The following is a 21,763-nucleotide window of genomic DNA, read 5'->3' on the forward strand; positions in this document are numbered from 1 at the left end:
ACAGCCCCCCTGGGCCTGTGGTCCCAGCCCCTGGTCCCTAGCGTTTACCTCTTCCCCATTTGTGAGTCTTAGCCTTTAAAGACCCCCGCTTCGCCCACAGTCCTTTCTCACTCTCTCTGGTGTGGGTCTCGACAGAACCCTTTAGAGAACAGAATCCTCTACAGAAGAACCCATTACAGAACCCCCTGCAACCTGAGAAGCCTCTTGCTGTCGGTCTTCTCTCCTGTGTGTCAGCTCGAAGGAGAGGGGGTTTGCTGATGGGCAGCAAAGAGGATGTGTTTCGGTTATCCACTTTTATACAACTTCAACTAAACTCTTTTAATGGCTGTTCCATGTCGTGTGTACGTTGTCTCTCTGCAATCCTTACTAGTATGTTTGGTCAGTCTCAGTCCCATGTATCCTAGTTGTTTTGTTTGTTTACATATATATTGTATATTGTTCTGAGCATGATCGGAATAACGTCAGCAGCCTGCAGAGGCTGGTGGTTTACTGGACAACCGGACAGCAGTCTGGCTAAATGACCACTGGTGGTTGGCTGGTGTGTGTGTGTGTGTGGGTGGGTGGGTGGGTGTGTGTGTGTGTGTGTAGAGGTGTGTGAGAGAGAAAGAAAGAGAAAGAAAGAAAGAAAATGTGCGTGCACCATAACCATGTTGGTCTGAGGACCTCATACTGCCATGGCTACCATGAATCGCTTTGGTTTTTCTCTTTTTTTAATCTGAATATTAGTTTTCTATCAGAGTAGTCAATACCTTTTCAACCACAGATGTTTAATTTATGATAGGTTTAAATTAGGATGGACAGTCCGCTAAACAGTAGCCGATTAGATCGTTGCGTGACATCCAGTACATTTTTGTGTTTTACAAATTCCTACATAAAAAAATGTTATTAAAACCTTATGAAAAAATATTTCGTTTATATTTCATTTTACAATAATTGCATCCAACACGCTCAACGATTTTTTTTGTGGAAATGTTGGATTAAATCAATCTGCCATGAAGTGTTATATTTCGGTCAAAAGTAATTGAAATGATCACGATTAACCACCGTGCATAAAATGATAAAGCCGGTTCATTAACTCTTATTTAGAATATGCCAAAAATGTCGGAAATCCTGTGAACTGTATTTCTACCATTATATTGGCGGTTGATGCATAAAGCCATCCACCATCCGTGATGGTTCCGTGATAAAAACATGTCCACATAATCCTGAGCATCTAGATGCGTGTGATTTCATCACTTTTGGTTACCAGCTTCGTCTCATGTCCTCCCCTCACCCTCCGGACATGAAAAACCATGGTATAGCCTGGCGTAGGATCACTTTTTTATCAACATATATATAAAGGTGTGACGGCTTTTTAAATTGTATGTTTTTATGCAAGTGGTTATATCACCAATGCCGAAGGACGTGGTGACAAGGTGTATTTTTTTTACATGTATTTATTAGCCTTTAACGGTTTCCAGGTCTAGTTTTTATTTCATATTATTACGTCGATAGTCAAAAGATTTAAACAACATTGTTTACGGTCGAAAGGCTATTGATGTAAACAATAATATTATTTCATGGGCAATTAGGAACAGATTTGTTTATTGTGCAGGGCAGCCCTATTCACATGTAAGTTTGATCTTTTCAATATTCCCAGAAATGATAAACTGTTCCCAGAAATAACCCCGTTGACCATCAAGACCATGCAGCCTATAGGTAAAACAAATGTATTGACTTTACATAAAAGATCATACTTGGACTATAGTTTATTTGTAAACTATATTGCTACATGTCCCAAGACAAATGCAAATCTTAAGAGTTTCTTAGAACCTGTTTGAAAATCGTACATAAAATATCTTATTGGCCTTTTTAGCCTTTATTTTTCTACATGACTGAAGCTAAGTACGACTTGTTTACTTTCTAGAAATGTGATCAGCCTATACAGAACAGATTTGTCGATCAGTGTGAAAAGAAAAGCCATCATGTGCTCTCAAAAAGTTGAGAGTCCGTTACTGGAGGGCCACCCTTCTCACCCTCTGAGTTTCCACCCTCCCACTTCAGGCCAGGGGCGCACAACTTAACTTTCACTCCAGACGAGTAGAGAGACGGTGTCTTGGAGCATGCCTGCTAACCCTTCAATTCCATGCAGCTAGCCTACTTCCTGTAGGCACCAGTTCCACCCCGAAAGAGGGAGAAAAAATTGGAAGGCAGACTTAGACTGTTCTAAATACGGCGTTCTGAGAAGCACTAAATTGGTTGCAACGCAAGCCGCGTCGTCTACAATTTGTAATCCCAGTAATTCCGTGTGAGCTGGGAGGCTGTTTTGTGCAAAAGGAGAAAACCGCTTTGGGGTTCACGTCGAGCCGTGCGTAAAACACTGAAAATCCATGGTACGGAGGAAATACAATTGACTCTTATCATCGTTTCTGTGTGTGCATGAAAGGTATATCAGAAATCAACAGTCGAGTTTGGAATCGACCGTGCTGATATTCCAGTGGTTTCATGTATTGGAAAAATGAGATTCTGGCCCCTCTGTCAGAGGGGAACCAGTTTCTATCCGAAGGAATTCCCCCAAAACAGGTATTGTTGTGAAAACGACTATAGCTTCCTAAACCAGGTTAATGTTAAATCGAGCTTTTAAAAGCACAGCCTTACGTTTATGTCAGTTGTATTTTTAAAGACATTGTGCACAAAACTATTTTGTGACAAGACTGTTATTACATTAAGGCCTGTTGTTCGTTCATTGTGTGTCTACATCTTAGTCTTTTGTTAAAACACTGCCTACTGTCACCACGTTACTTTCTTATCTACAACAGTTTTTTTCTGTCTTGAAGTGATGTCATAAGAATCACTGGCTGTGTACAAAGATCAGCTGCGCGTCGTGGAGAGTCGCTTACGCTGAATAGTGTGATTTGCAGTCCACCCTCTTCACAAGCCAATTCGCCCGAGAAGAATTAGATTTTAATTACTGCCATTAAAAATCAAATTTGCAATTCTTTGGGTGGCCCGTTGCCTTTTCTGATTGACAGTTGAAATTGACACTCCGGGTCCCTCTTATAGAGAGCATTTCAAGCTATTTGTAATTGCAGGTAGTTTTTTCCTTCCAGTCCCTCGGATTGCGAGGAAAATACGATTACTTTAAGAGGCATGGGTTAAGTGCAGAGAAAAATCAATCCAAATTGAAATAGCTTCATTAAAACGTGAATCTTTTGTCGCAGGGTACCCAAATACACAGTTAGAATCTGGATTTATTGTTTGACTGCTTTATATAGCTGGCACACTGCTATGTCTGACGGGTTTATCTGGAGATGGCACGCCGAGAGCTGACGAAGACTTGCCGCTGAATCTTGTCTTGTAGGTGATTTTACCCGATTCTCAGAACACGCCGGGTGCTTCGCGCTGTGTGGACACCGAGCACGAACTAATGGTGAGTCAGTTATGTCCTGATGATGGCCTGTGTTTTGGTATTAAATGACATGTACTATCAATCGGCATCGGCTTGAGAGAATGGTCGAGGATTTCATTGACATCCTCTATCCCCAAAACCTGTCACATTTGGCCACACAGAATGCAGAATAACTTTGGCAAGATTTTAATATCGACCATAGAATTTTCAATAATTTGATCTGTCTTGAAAGCAAACATACAACACATGTCCATTATATTTATGATGTTTTGACCATGAACAAGTGATTTTATATACTATTTTGTTGTCTGTTGTGCAAGTCTCACTCCGACGGAGAATCCCACCGATCCATAATGGAAAGGGAGGACACGCGCTCCTCACCAAGCCCTCCGTCAACCCCGTCCATCTGCTCACCCACGTCCACCGTTTCGTCCGTGCCTTCCACTGTGAAGAACGTGTGCGCAAGCTGCGGTTTGGAGATACTGGACAGATATCTTCTCAAGGTGGGTGTGCGCGTGAGTTAATGAAACAGGTTGTTGCATCCACACATCTAGGCTATACACTATATAGAATTGTGGATAATCGAACCAATAGGCTGTGTTGAAAATGAAGGCTATATTAAATATTAAGCTTTACGTTTAAATTTTAATATTTTGTTTAATTTCATTTCTTTTAATGTGTACAATTAAACCATCACAATTTTCATAGGCTTATGTATAGGCCTATAAATACCTTCTCAATATTTTGCCTAATATTTTGAAATATACGCTACGTTTAAAATGCTCTCGCATGGCTATAGTCCCCCCATTCACATCATCACGACAGGAGAAAGGTCTACAAGCATGCTGTAAACAAGGATCTGCAGTTCTCGGGTCTTTGACGCTTGTACTGTCTTTCAACTTCAAGAACTACGCCCAAGCCTACATGCAGTCGCGTGCTTCCAAGCAAAACACACTGCTCGCTCACATCTGGGGGTGTTTGGCAGGAAGAGCGTCTTTCAGGCGCGAGGAGGCTGATAGCTTCTTCCATTCCTTTTATGTTGATAGGGGGCATATGTGCGGCTAATACTTATACGAAAATATCAAATAGGCCTAACCCTAAATTCTGCGTACTTAAACTTGATTGTTGTTATTTGATAAATCCACCTCTAATGATAAACTTTTGTTTTTATTGACATAACCTGCCCTTTCACGATGGAAACGTTTCGTCATCGTGAATATAGCCTAGGCTACAACATATTTAATTTAGATAGCATAGAAAGAAAACAGTTTTTCCTATAAAAATATTAGAACAAATTATGTTAATTTATTAATTATGATGTTTAAAATAATTACGACTTTCTATGCAATTTCACATGAAGCTGTAAGCGTCTGCAAAATTAATAGGCTAAATGTAAATGTAATGTAGGACAAATAAGCACTTAGGGCCTAAATATATTCTCTTTATGGGGTTCTATTTCCAAAGATAAACATCGTTTCCAACCGTTGTCAAATTAAAGGCATATATTAAACTCATTCTGAATTAGAATTGTGCATGAAAATGTAGGCTAACAGTAGGCAATATTAAAGCATATAATAATTTTAATCAAATGTACAGAGGCCAATGTCTTGGACCAACTGGGTAAAATATTGCTAGAACAGGAGACTTACTAAATTAACTGTCGACTTTTTAATGACTAAAATATTTTCATATTATAGTTAAATTGACAACAGTATAAATGTTTGTATCTTGTTAAATATGGCCTATAAATTGTACGCTCCATTAGGCCTTATCCTCTTATAATTGTTATAAACATTATGATGTTGATGATGATGCTTATAATTTTTTATTATTAGTGTTTTGTTTACAACATACTTGACAGAGCTGGCGGTGTTTTGCAGGTGAATAATTTGATCTGGCATTTGCGGTGTCTGGAGTGTTCTGTGTGCAGGACGTCGTTGCGGCAGCATAACAGCTGCTACATCAAAAACAAAGAGATCTTCTGTAAAATGGATTATTTCAGGTAGGGTAAGTTTTTTACTTTGTTTTCAAAATATCACTCAGGGTTGCTGCCAAACGAAAACATGCACATGTTATTGTGTGTGTGTGTGTGTGTGTATGCGCGTGGTTAACATGCGGGTTAGGCCTATCTCATTCCCCTAATGATACTTAGCGTTTTCAAAGTCTGTAACAAAATAGTGGTGTCCAGGGTCTGCCGTTAAAATGTGATGTATTCATTGTTATGGCTCTGACTATCTTGTGTGCAACATGCACGAAAGAAAACCATAGGCGTAGTATGTTTGGAAGGAGGAAACCCATTCACCGAAAGGGTGATGGCCGAATATGCTTTGATGGATTTTATTGGACGGTTTCATCTTAAAGCGTTCGTAGCATATATTATTTAAAGTGTAGCCTAGTAAAAGCCTCTTTTTGATAAGTTACACGGTATTAAACGGTAGTCTATTTTATACAGCCTACCAGAAATTAGGGCGGCATCGGTAACATTCAGTGTGCAGTGAGTTTAATCAGATACCTTTTCCTTTACAAGGGTAGACTACAGGCTGTAGGACTCTGATTGCAGGGCACTCAACCGTCTCAAATACACCCTCTCAATCGGCCAAGTCTCAGTCTCGTCCTCCGTTTCATCCCAGTCAATGTGAAGTGACTGCGCTCTCTTTTAACTCAATTCTGTGTTTTAGTAGCGCTGCGCAGAAAGGTTTGTTCTATGTGTTTGGCAAATAATCTGAAGTGATGCTTCAAGCAATGATCAGTCAAAGCCGGCCTCCACACACGCGCACGTGGTTGCCACAGAGAAACTATTGAAACCGTTAAATCAACACTCATGCCTGGGCTTGCAAGCAGTTAACAGCTCAAACTCAAGAGCTCCAAATAGGCCTTGTTGGATTATGTGTTACCTGTGAGAATTTCACTGACAACTGCCTACCTTGGTCCTCATAAATCTGTTAATTTGTTGATATCAAAGACAGGCTGTCACAAATGCAAGCTAATTAATGGTCACCACTACCGATATTCATAGACTGGTCAAAATATGAAATAAATAGCCCTTTTCATGATTAATCCCAATACATATTACAAAATAAAATCATACAATACAATTCCAAGTAACTCTGACAGGAAAGGTAATTTTAAAACAGCAACAGGCTATTTATAAAAATAAATGTTCTGTCTGTGGTGATTTGATGGTGACATTAGGATGAGTATTGATTAACTGTTCCTATTTTCTTTCTTGCTAAGGACTCCCATTGACTGTTCTAGTTTTACTCATGTATTTTCCTACTTTAAGCATGTTCCTGGTATGTACAGACGGGCAGGTAGCCAGGTGGATCGTGGGACAAACTCACTCACAGACAAAAAAAGAGACAGATTTACAGACAATCAGACAGTCAGACAATCAGACAGGCAGGCAGGCAGGCAGGCAGGCAGGCAGGCAGGCAGGCAGGCAGGCAGGCAGGCAGGCAGGCAGGCAGGCAGGCAGGCAGGCAGGCAGGCAGGCAGGCAGGCAGGCAGGCAGGCAGGCAGGCAGGCAGGCAGGCAGGCAGGCAGGCAGGCAGGCAGGCAGGCAGGCAGGCAGGCAGGCAGGCAGGCAGGCAGGCAGGCAGGCAGGCAGGCAGGCAGGCAGGCAGGCAGGCAGGCAGGCAGGCAGGCAGGCAGGCAGGCAGGCAGGCAGGCAGGCAGGCAGGCAGGCAGGCAGGCAGGCAGGCAGGCAGGCAGGCAGGCAGGCAGGCAGGCAGGCAGGCAGGCAGGCAGGCAGGCAGGCAGGCAGGCAGGCAGGCAGGCAGAAACACAGACAGGCTGGCAGGGTTACAGGAAGGTAGGGAGGAAGACTAACTGGCCAACGACCAAGAGACAGGCAGACAGGCTGTGGAGATGAAGAAGGAAGGACAGAGTGGTGAGAAGGTGAAATCTCCTCATCATTCTGAAAAAACCCCATCACCGTCTAATGCAGGGGCATAGGTTTCACTGGTGTTTGAGGGATTGCAACCTAATTCCCAGCCACCGGTCTGAGGTTTATAATCTCTAGCTCTTGGCCCCAGGCCTGTAGAGCCCTATAGCACATGGGCCAGTGGCTGGTCAGGGTGTTGTAATGAAAGTGTTTCTTGTCAAACTCCATACTTTCACCTCTCACTCAGTCAATCATTCACCTGCACACACACACACACACACACACACACACACACACACACACACACACAAGGATCTTATGTGTTCAGTAACCCTGGCGTTTTAACAGACACTGGCACTGTGGTTGACAGGTTCTATGCCCTGGTTCTCTGCCCTGGTGCACCCTGGGAAACCTGCTGATGTGAGAGCTGCCTCTGCACCCAAAGACTCTCTGTTTATTTACCCCTGTCCAGCTGTCAGTCATTACCCTCGTTTCTTCCATGAGATGGAGGTCTCTGTGTGTACTCTGCCACGCAATAATACTGCTGTACGTGACCCGTTGCAGTGCAAGCACAGTCCTCTAATTTACCCTCAAACCCCAAATATCTTTATTCCCTCCAGTGGGAGGGGTAATTATAAGTCTTTGAAACAGAAGAATTTGCATGAATCAGAGCCATATTCATACTCGGGTGGAAAGAAGTAGCGTTGGTAGCTAAGCCCTCCTGTTGTTCTGGTTCGGATTGTCAAGTCCGATTCTGCAAAGCTCATCTCCTTTAAATAGCCTACAGTGGATTTCAGATGATGCGAGTGGTAGAACTATGAGCAGAGATCTCTCCCTTCTGGTAGATCCTTCACCACTGATAGAATGTCTTCCTCTAGTAGGTGGAAACATCTCTGGTAGAACCACCTAATAAAGAACCTTCTCCTCTTTCCTCTGGTAGAACCCCTCTTTTGGTAGCACCCCCTCCTCATCTTGCCAGCCTCTCATCTGACTGGGACTGACAGCTGCCTTAATGGGGCATAATAGCAGGAAATCAGAGTGGGTTTACTCTGTGTGTGTGGGGGGGTTGTGTGTGTGTGTGTGTGTGTGTGGGGGGGGGGGGTGGTGGTGGGGGGGTTGAGGGTTGAGGCCCAGGACAGAGTAGACGATGTACCTAAACCCTGTCAGCCCCCACATGTCAGGCCCCCTGCATGCCCTGAGCCACAGCCCACACAGGAAGTTACAAAGACCCGCTAATCAGGGCTACCCTGGGATGCTGACACGGTAACCTGAGTGGACCTACGTCCATACATGGTGCGTGTGTGTATGTGTCTATGTGTGTGTGTGTGTGTGTATGTGTGTGTATGTGTGTGTGTATGTGTCAGAGCGAGCAAGGGTAAGGGTATCCAACCCTCCTCATCAACCAAACAGCCCGCCAGGCAGACCCTGATGAGGTCTCCGTGGCAACTGAGACGAGTGTGACTTGCCATGTGTGAGTGGAACCAGACCTAGAGAGGGAGAGAGAAAGAGAGAGAGGGAGAGAGAGAGAGAGGGACCGAGATAAAGGCAAAGATAAGGTCGGAACCTTATCCTGAAACGGGATGGATAAAAAAAAAAGGTGGAAAGGGAGGAATGATGTAGAAGGAGGAGAGGTGAGAAGATCGTATGGACTGAGAAAGAAGTGAGAGGCGTCCCTCCCCATCCTTCACACAAACCACAATCTAAAATCCAGCTCTCTCGGGACAGATCTATCCGAGATTAGTATAATCTCACACCATGTCAACATGAATCCCTAAAACATGCTCCTCTTACCGTGCCTCTGTTGAGAAGCAGGTGAGCCAGACAGGGGAGGAGAGCGCTGGAGAAATACTTGGTGAGAAGTGGATAATAGGGGCTAGTGTGATTGACATGAACCCAAAACAAACTGCAGGTTTTTGGCACAAAGATAGAGACTAAATAATGACATACAAAATACTTGCAGCAAAAAAAGGATGCTCTGTCTCTTGTCTGTGCTCTGTCAGAGAGCACTGGGACGACAGGCTGTCATGCTAGATTAGGTCTACGTTCCACAACGTTTCTCTCTTAACCCCCGAGGACAGCAAACGTACATATTATATTTGCCAGTTCAACAGTGAGACAGTCTGTCTGACAAACACACAGCACAGTACAGTACTAGAGGAAGATCTATAGGACTGCTCCTTTAATGATAAAGGATGTGTCCTTTCTCCTTTGCTTAAACAGTGGAGTTGTTGAAACCAAGGTCTTTCCTAAAAACAAGCTGTAAAACAATATAAATGTTCTCTTATCCGACCTTCATGATTTAGGGTGCAAAATGTAGATCCCAGCTGGAATCATGTATGGATTGTGTGTGTGTGTATGTGTGTGTGAGACTGTGTGTATTTGTATAGCACAGCATGAGAGTTTTGTTTACAGAGAGCGCAGGTCAGTCTCAGCCAGGATGGCCTCTCGTTGGCCTGTCACGTTCTAGCCTACGGACTCCCAGACTGTGTTTCTGGACCCAGGCACAAGAGAGCGCCGAGCCATGGCGTCATCTTGGAAAAGGGAGAAAGGGAACGGCGAGAGGAAGAGAGAGGGAGAAACAGGGAGGGAGGGGAAGAAAGAGAGGGAAGGTTGGGGGAGTAAGAAAGAGGAAGGAAAATGGAGAGCGAGGGGGGGGGGGGAGAAAGATGGAGAAAGAGAGAAACAGAAAGATAGAGTGAGGGAGAGAAAGTGAGGCAGAGGGGAGACAAAAGGGGAGGAGGGAAAGAGAGGATTGCCTGCCAAAAAAGTCAACTAACTCTGCTATTATGAGTCCCCCCCATCCCCCTATTCCCTCATCTCTTCATCCCTTCTCCTTTCCCCTTCTCCTTCGCCCCTCATCTCTTGGCTGTGCACTGCTGTTTGTGACAGTGTGTTTATATGATCTCTCTGGTTCTTGGAGGCAGCAAGCCAGGACCTCCTCCTCCAGGCAGCCTAGCAGGCCCATCTGCAGCCCATTACTACTGCCATGTTGGCCCCTGGCCCCTGGCCCCTGCTACCTTGAGTGGGTCACCCCTCATGTCTGAGCCAGGACAGACAGACAGTGACCGGTTCATACACAATGATGATGATGGCTTTTTGATGGCTGATTGGAAATAATATGTCCCATTACAGTAAGCAAGTATGGATCCAGACAGACACAGCGCATCACAGATAATCCACAAAATCTGCCACATTGATTGTATGTGTGTGTGTATGTGGTATGTGTTGAGTTCTAAATGTCCGTGATATTGGTGTGAAACCTGAAATTGGTTAAATGTTATTCATGTTAACTCATGACTTAAAAAACATTTACTTTGGCTACACTGAGAATACCTCACGGTTAATGCCAGTCATTCCATGAACCTGATATGGTTTGGAATCGATTCACTCTCTCCAGTTAAACTGTTAAACACTGCTGTATGGACACGCTGAAGGGAGCTCAGCTTGAATGAACAGAAGCGCACGAGTGGAGCAAGGGAAAGAATACACCTCCATACCTCTCCCTCTCTTTCTCTTGACCGCTCTCTCTCTCCCCCTCTCTCTCTCCCCCTCTCTCTCTCCCTCGCTCTCTGTCCCTCTCTTTCTCTCTCCAAACACCCTCTTTACCTGTCTGCATCGCTCTCTCTCTTTCTCTCACCCCCCCCCCCCCGCCTTCTCTGTCTCTTCCCTTCTCCATCCGTCCCTCTCGTACCCCTCCCTCTCTCACTCTGCAGTCAGGTGGTTTGGGTTTACGCTGTCAACTGGACTCACTGTTGCTATCGGTTCCAGCGGAAGGCGAGGAAAGAGTGATTTTTCTTCTCTCGTGGCGCGTCGAAGCCTCTCCTCCCCACAGGGGGGTGTGTCAGGCCTTCACGCATCATCATCAGCAGGGGAGGGGGCAGGTGCGGGTCTGTTTGCGCTCAGAGCTCGGCCTGCAGCATGAGTTCCATCCTCGCAGACACGGGGCTTGACTCCTGGTCGGGACATGTTCAGTTTCTCGCGGGTCTCTCTCTCTCTCTCTCTCTCTCTCTCTCTCTCTCTCTCTCTCTCTCTCTCTCTCTCTCTCTCTCTCTCTCTCTCTCTCTTTGTCTCTCTCTCTGGAGTGAGCCTGCTTTATTCTCCACAGTATAAAAGGCATGAATCGTTTTAGCATTTAAATGATTGGCTCGTTCATTCTGAAATTGACATGGTCTTTTGAGCTCTTCAATGGAAAGTCAAAATATTCTCAGAGCTGGCAGCGTTAAACCTCCATCATACACCTTTTTGTAGAGTGTAGTAATGTTGCTGTTGTACTTATATTGTATACTTTGCAGAGATAGTTAAAATACTTAGTATTCACTGTTAGAGTTGTTTTGATGACTGTTGCTGTATTTTAAACAGCAAACCCCAACTTAAACTTTTTATCGCTTCCTTTTCTCCTGTTTCCCCCTTTCCCATCCCTCCTCCCTCTCTTTCTCCAATATCTTTTTGCCTCTCGACCTTCTGTCTCTCTATCTATGTCCTTTATTCCCTTTACCCCCTCCCTCCCCTCTATCTCTCTCTCTCTCTCACAGTAGGTTTGGTACAAAGTGTGCTCGCTGTGGACGCCAGATCTATGCCAGTGACTGGGTCCGCCGTGCCCGAGGCAATGCCTACCACCTGGCCTGCTTTGCCTGCTTCTCCTGCAAACGCCAGCTGTCCACGGGGGAAGAGTTCGGCCTGGTGGAAGAGAAGGTGCTCTGCAGGATCCACTACGACACCATGGTGGAGAACCTCAAACGAGCCGCAGAGAGCGGTGAGTCCACCAGCCGTCCGTCACCCGAGACGACGCACGATGAAATGGATCGGTCCCGAGTTGGCTGTTGGATTGGGGTTTTGTAAAGGAGGTGGCGGGAGGATGTCAGTGACAGCCATACTTGAATTCACTCTTACACTCTTTCCCTGTTCTCTCATTTGTCTGTCTCCTCCTTCTCCCCCTTTTCCACCTTGTCCTTGTCTTCGTCCTCTGTTGAGCAGGGAGTGGGATCACCCTGGAGGGGGCTGTGCCTTCAGAACAAGACAGCCAGCCCAAACCTGCTAAGAGGGCTCGTACCTCCTTCACGGCAGAGCAGCTACAGGTGTGTGTGTATGTGTGTGTGTATGTGCGTGTGTATGTGTTTGACAGGAGGTAGAATGACTAGAGATATGACATTCCCGCAGCTCAACATAACTGTGCCTATTCTACATCAAGCATATGAGAAGGCCACACCTGGTGAGCTTGCCTGTCTATCTGGATCTTTGACACCTGCGCTCGTTACAGATCATGCAGGCCCAGTTTGCCCAGGACAACAACCCTGACGCCCAGACACTGCAGAAGCTGGCCGACATGACGGGGCTGAGCAGGAGGGTCATACAGGTCAGCGGCCATCATGCTAACAATTCTAGCCATTCTACTATACAATACAAATTCACGTCGAACTGTATGGGTGTTGAAAAATAAATAATGAAGCTGTGTACAACGTGTGAAATGACGCAAATCCAATTGATCTCTGTGATGCTGTTTTCTCTGCTTAATCAAATGAATGAATGAAAAGCTAGCAACGTGACGACATGGCAACATTGCATTTTTATAGGTGTGGTTTCAAAACTGCAGAGCAAGACACAAAAAGCATACCCCCCAGCACAGCGGCCCCCCACAGGGACACCCCCAGTCCCGGATGCCTCCCTCCCTCCCAGACGACCTGCATTACTCTCCCTTTGGCAGTCCTGAGAGGGCCCGCATGGTAGCCCTACACGGTTACTTAGACAGTGAGTGTTCTCTTTCTCTCTGTCCTTCACTGGAGACCACTCTGCTCTCGATCCCTCACACAGCCTCTCTCTCTCTTTCTCCCTCTCTTGCCTCTATACTCAATTTGTCACATGCTCTCATTTGAAATCTTTGCTTTTTTTGAGGAGGAGGAGTTGACCAAGACATTGAAAATAGGAAATGTGTGTGTTTACGTGGTCCGACACCTCCGACTGTGTCTAAGTGAGTGTGTTTGTGTCTCTCCAGACCACCCCTTCTCCATGCTCACCACACAGGGTCTCCCTCACCAGGCCATGTCCATGCCCCAGCTTCCTCTGAGCCGCTAGCTGCGCCGCTACCCCTGACCTCCGACCTTCCAACACGCACCTCCTCCCCCCAACGAAACCCCCTCTGCAGCCCCCTCTGCTCCCACCACCCGGGAGTAAACCTGACTTAACAAGGAGAGGAGGCACACCCTACTTCTGAACCCTCTATGGAGAGAGACAAAAAGAAAAAGAGACAGGCCAGGAGAGATAAAAAGACTGCATCAACAAGCCTTTTCTACGGACAGGAGAATCTCACCTGCAACCAGTCTGACTGCCATGGATGCCTGTCCCTTTAAAGACGCCTGACGCCTTGGCGACCGACAGCCCTGGCCTCTGAACACCTTAACCAAGACCAGGAGCTCTCTCTGTTGGACTCTATTACTCCGTCCTCACCCTGGTCCATCATCTCCCTTGGAGGGAGATGGGGCCCAGCCAGCAGGATTACAACTGTGGGTTTGTGTGCAGATCAGAGATGAGGACGGGATGAGAAGGAGGCTGCAGATGTGTTTTGGGAGCACGTGTGTAGACACAGAGGTAAGACCCTGCCTCATTTCTCTCTATGAAATCTAAACCACAGAAGGAACTTAAAACACAACTCTGATAGGATGTCCACTATGAAGAATAGAAAAGACAGAACACACAGAGCTCACAGCAAAAACATTACGATCACTGAATACTAAATAAGACTAGATTGTGTGCCTTTTTTATGAATTGTCTGGTTTATCAAATCAAAATACATTTGTTTAATTGGATAGTGAATTAATTTTCTAGTAGCAGCAAGCTAATATAACATGCACAATGCCAGCAGGTACAAATGTAATTAAGTTTGTAACTTAAAAATACTTTTTTCATTTGGGAAATGTCCAAATAATTATGTATGGATTTTAGTGGAATTTCTGCTCGTCAAATGGACTTTGTTGTAATTATACAATATATATCCAAAATAGTTTTTTGGGCAATTTATTAATACCCTTCATAAGTAGGACCCACATTAAAAGCACAGTTGTAAACTGAAACGTGCTATACATTAACACTTCACATCTAAATCGTTTTTTAATGATGGATATCATTGTGGACAGTAAATGAAATATGCTTCAGCCCTTTCTGAATTATCACACAACTAGGCTTGTAGATTCCTTAAGAAGAACACATTGAAGAATGAAAGAAATGAAACAAGAAAGCGAGGGAGGGAAGATGGAAGTGTGTGTCCACATGGAAAATCAGCAATCTTCCTCCTTCAGTTACAGAAAGAGAAATGCAGACAGTTACATGTCATATTTACATGTAAAACCTTGCTTATTTTTTAAAACAGGTGGATTGTCACTAATTTATGATTTGGGTCTGTGCAGGATGATCTTAGTCTGTGTTTTTTGTCTTTAAGCTTGTCCAGTCAGTGTGCTTCACTTATAGGGGAGGAAGGGGTACACACAACGGACAGGGGATGTAAATAGATGTGTGTGTGTGTGTGTGTGAGCGAGTGTGTGTTTGGCCAGTCTGACAGAGTGTGTATGTGGTGTCTTGGCTGTCCAGTGAGGACTATGATCCTGTGTTTACAAGAGGAGATCAGACCTCCATCATGTTCCTATATTTATTATTACTGAGACAATAGCCTGTAAGCACTTTTTTGTTCTCTGAAATTGTCTTATTGTTTTATTAAAAATGTAAAACAAAGGTTTATTTGATTGACTGTACATCATAAATGTTTTGTGTACTCAATGCAATAAAATAAACTTTAAAATGTGACCTTTGTATTTTTGTTATATCATTTTTTTTAATACCACAGTTGAATGTAATGACATTTCAATTTTTTGGGACAAATATGAAATATGCATTTTTAACACCAAGTATTCAGTTTTGGTTTTGAGGGACACACTCGAAATACAAATGAGCAATTATAGATTCCAGATTTATCGGGAATTCCAAGTAGTTGAATACTTGTGTGTCGTGTGCATGTGCATGAGAAAGAGTTAGAGCAATGTGTGTGTAGGCAGTTGTTGGTGTGTGTGTGAGAGTATGTATGTGACTCTATGTGTGAGTCTATGTGTGTACCCGATGTGGGGCAGGAAGCAATCACAGGCCAATGGTGAGGCCGGCAAGCTCTTCACGGGTCATCGTGTGCAGTAATGACTCCAGCACTAATTCCACCACCATCGCAGACAGGAAGTCACTGTCAGACAGCATCATGGGATTGATCCTCATACAGGATCTGGAGTTTTAAAGATGAGGGATCTCTTTCCCAAACAAACACACGAGCCTGTCTCAGTGGATTTATAAATACATTCCACTGAGAAACACACAGAAAACAAACAAAGAAAATCTGAGATATCTGAGATAAAGAACAAGCTATGTCACTTCATAGTGAAAATGCTTTCCCAGTTTGAGTTGTTGGTGGATGTTTCTCATGGACCAGACTGAGCTGATCACTATAGGATGTTGATTGGACCTGCTGAGTATAGGTCTCTACTATTGGACAGACATTGGAGGGAACAATGTGACATTGATTACATTGAAATGCAGCAGAAACGCTTTAGAGTCATGCTGAGAAGGAAGTGTTGTGAACAAGCATTAAGTAAACATTCGTTGATATTTTAAATTGTATGTTTGTTGAGCTGATTTCAATGACTAATTTCACTCAAATAACGTTAAGCCTCCTTTTTTTTATAATAGTCTACTTGTAAGCTAATTTCACTCAAAAAATTGGTCCTGGACTTCTGAACTTGAACAAGAACCGTCTGTGAAAAGAAATTATGTTTTATTCAAGGTTTGCAACGTTTCGCTCCATTCTTCCGTTCGGCTCCCAGGGCCATGGTTAGCGATTAGTTTTCCGGTGGGCCTAAATGTCCAACAATCTCGTCCCAGCTCTTCCGACAGGTGCGCACAATCCACTCGTGCTCGTCGTCATCTGGTGAAACATACATTTATATTACTTCAATCAATATTAAATCCTTCATTCAAATGCCCGGATTGTCCAGTGATTGGTAGCCGATACATGTTTCGTTCGTAGGGCCTGGGCGAAAATACATGTAGCCCTTATCTGTTAAGACTGTAGGCTACAGCTTGCAGTTAAGCCTGATAGTAAAAAAAATAAAATAAAAGAACATCTTTAATAAAGAAAGCAGAATAGCCACTGGATAGTCTTTACAATTCCGTCCTAGGAGATTTGCTTTTGAAACTGACACATTCAAGTGCCATTCAGTCTCAGGGAAAATGTGTCAAATCAAGATAATAATTAGGAAAATAACTTCTCAGTGCCACTTCAACCACCAATAAATCACAAGGCAAAATTGTAGTCAATTTTAAAACGATGACTCGACTGCCAAAACAGCGGATAAAATAGTATTTTTCATAGTTAAAACTAAAACGAGTCGCTAATTGCGGAGCAAAGAGGTAGCCGCTCTGCACCGCGCGCAGCTGCACACACTTGAGCGCTCACCCCCAGGAACACGGCGCGCGGGTTCCATTGTTGGGAACAGGTCTCGAGCGCTCCTCTGATTGTCCGTAATTGCTTGCGATAGCCCTAACAGCCACTCCAGTTGCCTCTCCTCACTCTACCTGGCTCAAGCGTTCGGCAATTGAAATCACAGACCATGCAGTCCGCATAGCCTAGTAGTACTACAGGCCTCTGCAGCAGCTGCAAACGGAACAATTTCCACCCTTTGTGGCGTTTGTTTCCTCCCCTCTCGCAAAACAAGAGATCACCCCCGAGAAGGACATTTCTCCACTATTTTAAACTAATTAATACCTCTGCTACCGCGGTCGCGTGGTCAGGGTCGAACCGCAATTAGTTTCCCCCAAGCGCGCGTGGGCCTATGGTAATGAGATAGCCTAGAATTCACACATTTTCATATTTGCTGTAACATGCCCTTTAGGGCTTGTAATAGTTCTGCTGAGCGTTTAAATTACTGCTAAATTGATACCTCAATACAATTCTGTTTGAGGGCATGTGCAGGTGGCCCTGGCTAGGTGCAATCTAATAAATTGTAATTTTGCGTTTTGAATGTATGACGCACAGTTCTGAGCGGCATTTACATTTTCTTATTCGTGGTTTTAAGAATACAGATGTAGCCTAATGTAAACACATGAAAAGAAAGAATAACTGATTTAGCCAATATTAGACTTAAATGACCTATTTAAATTGTTAAAGAAACTATTTTATGTCAGTGGCCATGTTGAATGTGAACAAACATTCGACAGGCTATGATGAGTTATTAAATGTCTCCTTTAGGCTCATTAGACTTCTTATTTCGTTTTCATAAAAAAAATACGACATTGCAAATAAAATTACAATCAGTCTATAATACTATTCATAGACTGACTAATACAATCTAACCATACAATCAATAACATTTCAGTCTGTCTATACAGTCTTCCATTAAGCTTTGTACTGTACATGCTAGAGTGTGTGGCGGGAAGCGATAATGGCACCTAGTTAATACATGTTTATCTTAATCCTTAAAATACACTCGAAGGGAAAAGTATTTCCTTCCAACACAGAAACAATCGCGTTAATGAGGAGTGAGATCACATTGGCCGTTATAAAGCTGAGTTACCATATGAAGAACTAACATTAAACACGTTGTTTGGTTCTGGTTGATTAATTTGTAAATATGTTAATAATCTTAAAGGATTTGGACAAGAGTAAGAGATGTCTACAGGAAAAGACCGGGGGGTATTGTTCTAAACAGACTATCTCGCTGATTGTATCTGCAGTGAAACGGCTCAGTCGGCCATCAATTTGAGTGGCAGAGTGTGGCGGGAGTCCGGCTGTTTTCTTTGGCATGGTGACTTGTTTTGGATGGGAACTTTTAGCCAGTTTTTCAAAGGAGCAGTTATTCCAGTGGCAGGAAAGTGCAACAAACAATATGGCAACACGTAGCTGAGCTCGGCTCGTTCCCCTGGCAAACTGGAAACGCTTGTTACCAAGGAGAGAAACTGAAAATAAAACAAAGAAAAGTCTGAAGACTCAGATGTTGATGATAGGGTTAGAGATTTCCAAGATGTTAGGTCTTCTACTACGAAATTGACAATGGCATTTTAAAGTACAGTAGCCTATGTCTAGGTTATAGGGAAACATTTTCATTTCTGATTCAAAAATAAACATAACTGGTGGTCAGAGAGTGGAACAACTGACACATTAGTGATCCACATGTGACATTAGCTGGCAGACAACAGACCAACAAATAGCACAGGTGAAGAGCTACAGCCTTCACACACACACCCACCCACCCACCCACACACACAAACGCACACACACATGCACGCACACACTCCTCATCCTGAGAGGGGCTGGGCTGCCTTCAGGTGACCTGTCTGACCTAGACTGCTGTGTGAGGGAGATTCCTCAGGGCTTCCTCCCATCTGCTTTCTGCTTCTCCTCACCCAGGTCTTGGCCCAAAGCCTGGGCATTTCCTGACCCTTCCTGCCCAGCCCCGCAGCAGTTCCCTGGGCCAGCTTCCTGCGTGTCAACCCCCCCCCCCCTCCCTCTCTCTCCCAGTTCTTCTGTCCCACAGCTGTGCGTGGAGCTCCTTCCTCCATCGTACTCCCTGAAACATCCCCGTGGGGAGAGCGGTTCCTCCCGTCCTGCCTGCGGTCTCATCCGGAAGGGAAGCCACCGGCAATAAATTGTGTCTTCACACCCATTTTGACAAATGTACCTTCACCTCTCAGAGATTAAAATAAATCCATACAGGATACTGAGCATTCTCCACACACATATACGCACAAAGGCAGACTTCTGCATTCTATAGAAACACGAATGGATTTTAAATACGGCTGATGCTGGGCATGAGGGGTACTTTACGACAGACACACCAACACACACAGACACACATTTTTTCTCTCTGACACAGATCAGTTGAATATGCAACACACCTCATAAAAACAGCACCACATCTCTAACGTTCACGACACCTGCTAAGGAAGTGCATCTCTGTTCACACAAATGAGAAATGAAGTCGTGCTTGGGTCAACACTGATTCATTACATGTTACTAAACTCTATTCTTCTAGATGAACTTTAATATTTTTACCACAGTATATCCTTGTCCGGGCGGAAGTAAATAATGTAAACAAGACCACTTGCCAACGTTCAGACAAACACTCAAGACTTGTGACACAAAGTCTGTGTTTCATTTCTTACATGTGTTGCCACCCCTCCCAGGAGATAACACGTGTTTGCTTCTTCCTGAGACATGACATCACGGACGGTTGTCTATAACAATACCCCTTCTTTGCTCCTTCTCATCCACCTCTTCCTCATCTTTCCCCTCCTCCTTCCCATCCACAGAGAGCGATGACAATTAAACCCACAACCCGTTCTAATCCATGACATTGTCTGGTGATGCAAAACCAGGAAAAACTGGCAGAAAAATAGGAATTCCAATCTGGAAAACTGACAAACCGCATTCCCTTCAAATCAAAGATCCCACATTAGGCACTTGGTGGGTGGAAAAATGTGTTTTGGATTTGCTTTTGAAAACAAAGCTAAAATGACTGCAGTATAGAAGCACGTCTGGTTGAGCGGACCTCAGATGAGTCATCACTAGTAGATAACATCAGTTTGTCCATATCTGGAATAATCTTGTTGGATTAGATAATATGAATGATCAGGGTGGCACTACTTTTGTTAACATGTCTCCAATATGTCTAGATAATACTTACCAGTAAAATTATCTTTGGCTTTAAGTAGAAACATGGAATAATTGGGAAATGAAAAAAAGCATTTAACCTATAAATACACCCAGTTCGGAGGCTGGGTGCTGGCCCTCACCTGTGTTTCTCAGAAAGTTCCCGTGGTAGTCGATGATGACCCTGGTGTCCGGATGGTAGAATCCGTCTCCACAGTCATAGCAGCCCTCTGGGACGACCCGCGGAGGGTCCAGGTCAGTTAGCTGAGACTCACCTGCAGGAAGACAGAGAGCTCATGGACACTCAACATCCAACTCCAAGGACTACATTTGTGAAAAACTACAATGACAAAACAAGGTTGTATGAAATTAGCTTTTTGGACCAGTCCTAATGTTAACTAACTTACATGATCATTCTAACACTAGTCTGACACTGCATCTCCACATACCAAAAAAATCCGACCACACACAGGGCTACCTGTCACTGGCTGTGTTCCACCTAGTAGGAACCTTTGAAGGTCTAATTTGATACTAGAGAGCTTCGAAGTGACCGGAGTCTGACCTGCAGGTTTGAGGCCATTGCACCTCTCAGTGTAGAACTGTCTGTCATAGCTGTCACAGAACTCCCAGTCCTTCTCCTGGTACTCCAGACCATCTGAGAAAGTATACTTGCCCTGTGGATCAGAATCAAGCATCAACCACCAATTCCACATTGTTCATGAGCACTTAAGCGACAAACTGAGATGTTCATAGAAGTAACAGTTAGAGCACGTGTGTGGAGCTGGAATTTGTTGCCAGCAGATGTTGTAGCAGGAGCACAGGGGAGGTCTGGGCTGGCAGGCATCAGGTAGCCGGAAGCCTGATTAGTCTTGGGCTGGGCTGTTTCTAATAAGCCACAGTCGCAATCATGATAATGATCGAACCAGCCACTATCATGGCATGACATGCATGAAGAAGTGTTTCAGAGCAAATTGACCAAAGATGAATGTCTCTCCTGATTGGGATGCTCAGAGAGCATGTGCAGGAGAAGATAGAGGGAAACCGAATAACTGCAACAATGCGAATGATTACTACAAGGTACCATATGTCATGTGCACTATAACCAATGTGAAACACACAGAAAGTATGCTGAGCACCTGTTTGGATATCCCTTTCTCCCAGGTCCCTTCGTATTTGCTGCCATTATGAAAATAAAGAACACCTTTTCCATGGAACATCCCATCTCTCATCTCTCCAACATATTTGGTTTCAGTGGGGAACACGTACTCTCCTTTTCCCTCCATCCTGGAAAGAAGAGTAAAGCAGACACAGGATGAGCATTGACTAATCTGGAGCAAACGGAACTAAATCTAGCACTACATGCAGCCCTACAGTGGCAGCACAGCATGCAGTCAGTGATTTAGCAACAACTTTGTGTAAACATGACATTTGGAATGACTGTATTATTTCTGAGCGTCTATTTTGCACTTTACCTGCCATTCTTAAATTCTCCTGTGTAACTACTACCTGTAAATTCCATGTGATTTATAAATAAGATCGTGAGAAAGAAATACAGTAGCTGGCCTAGTAACGTAGGCAAAAATTCAGATTCAGAAGGAAAGAAGTTTGGAAACGTTGCCATGGGAACTTGGACGCTTTGCACAGTGACAGAGCCAGATATCTTTCTGAAGTTATGGAGTGGAGTTTTATTGAAACAAAGAAATTATGCGATCAGTAGGCCTATTTAGTATTTATGAACATAGCACATTATTCAAAACAAGTAGGCTATTTAGAGTCCATATGACTGGCACATCGAGTTTCTCTCCGCGCTTTAGAATGC

At 44.1% G+C, this 21,763-nt stretch overlaps 2 protein-coding genes across 5 annotated transcripts; one reads left to right on the forward strand and one right to left on the reverse strand.

The window, feature by feature from the left end:
- lhx6a (LIM homeobox 6a) lies at positions 1–15,068 on the forward strand. Of its 4 annotated transcripts, none has more exons than XM_047046602.1 (9): positions 1–2,562; positions 3,341–3,409; positions 3,709–3,891; positions 5,269–5,390; positions 11,804–12,024; positions 12,246–12,346; positions 12,529–12,624; positions 12,842–13,016; positions 13,261–15,068. In XM_047046602.1, the coding sequence occupies exons 1-9, from the start codon at positions 2,485–2,487 to the stop codon at positions 13,338–13,340; spliced, it is 1,125 nt and encodes a 374-aa protein (XP_046902558.1). In that variant the 5' UTR covers positions 1–2,484; the 3' UTR covers positions 13,341–15,068. The 4 variants fall into 4 exon arrangements, with proteins under 4 accessions (XP_046902558.1, XP_046902559.1, XP_046902560.1 ...); XM_047046603.1 differs by having other exon boundaries at positions 11,807–12,024; XM_047046604.1 differs by having other exon boundaries at positions 1–2,372.
- Positions 15,069–15,125: 57 nt separating this feature from the next.
- Positions 15,126–21,740, reverse strand: morn5 (MORN repeat containing 5). Its single transcript, XM_047046606.1, has 5 exons — positions 21,417–21,740; positions 21,081–21,228; positions 20,507–20,618; positions 20,088–20,219; positions 15,126–16,221 (listed from the first exon to the last, which is right to left on the reverse strand). Exons 1-5 carry the CDS (start codon positions 21,563–21,565, stop codon positions 16,136–16,138), a joined length of 627 nt encoding a protein of 208 aa, XP_046902562.1. The 5' UTR covers positions 21,566–21,740; the 3' UTR covers positions 15,126–16,135.
- Positions 21,741–21,763: the final 23 nt, after the last annotated feature.

The sequence above is a fragment of the Hypomesus transpacificus genome, chromosome 23 (assembly GCF_021917145.1).
Source record: "Hypomesus transpacificus isolate Combined female chromosome 23, fHypTra1, whole genome shotgun sequence".
Taxonomy (NCBI): Eukaryota; Metazoa; Chordata; class Actinopteri; order Osmeriformes; family Osmeridae; genus Hypomesus; species Hypomesus transpacificus.

Excerpts from the sequence above, each read along its gene's own strand:
- morn5 (XM_047046606.1), bottom strand. The coding sequence starts at position 21,565 with ATGGCAACGTTTCCAAACTTCTTTCCTTCTGAATCTGAATTTTTGCCT. Across the intron at positions 20,619-21,080 it reads AGAAAGGGATATCCAAACAG|GGCAAGTATACTTTCTCAGA; the intron begins GTGCTCAGCATA and ends TCTGATCCACAG. Across the intron at positions 20,220-20,506 it reads CAATGGCCTCAAACCTGCAG|GTGAGTCTCAGCTAACTGAC; the intron begins GTCAGACTCCGG and ends GTCTTCCTGCAG.
- lhx6a (XM_047046602.1), top strand. The coding sequence starts at position 2,485 with ATGTATTGGAAAAATGAGATTCTGGCCCCTCTGTCAGAGGGGAACCAG. Across the intron at positions 3,410-3,708 it reads ACACCGAGCACGAACTAATG|TCTCACTCCGACGGAGAATC; the intron begins GTGAGTCAGTTA and ends CTGTTGTGCAAG. Across the intron at positions 12,347-12,528 it reads TCACGGCAGAGCAGCTACAG|ATCATGCAGGCCCAGTTTGC; the intron begins GTGTGTGTGTAT and ends CGCTCGTTACAG.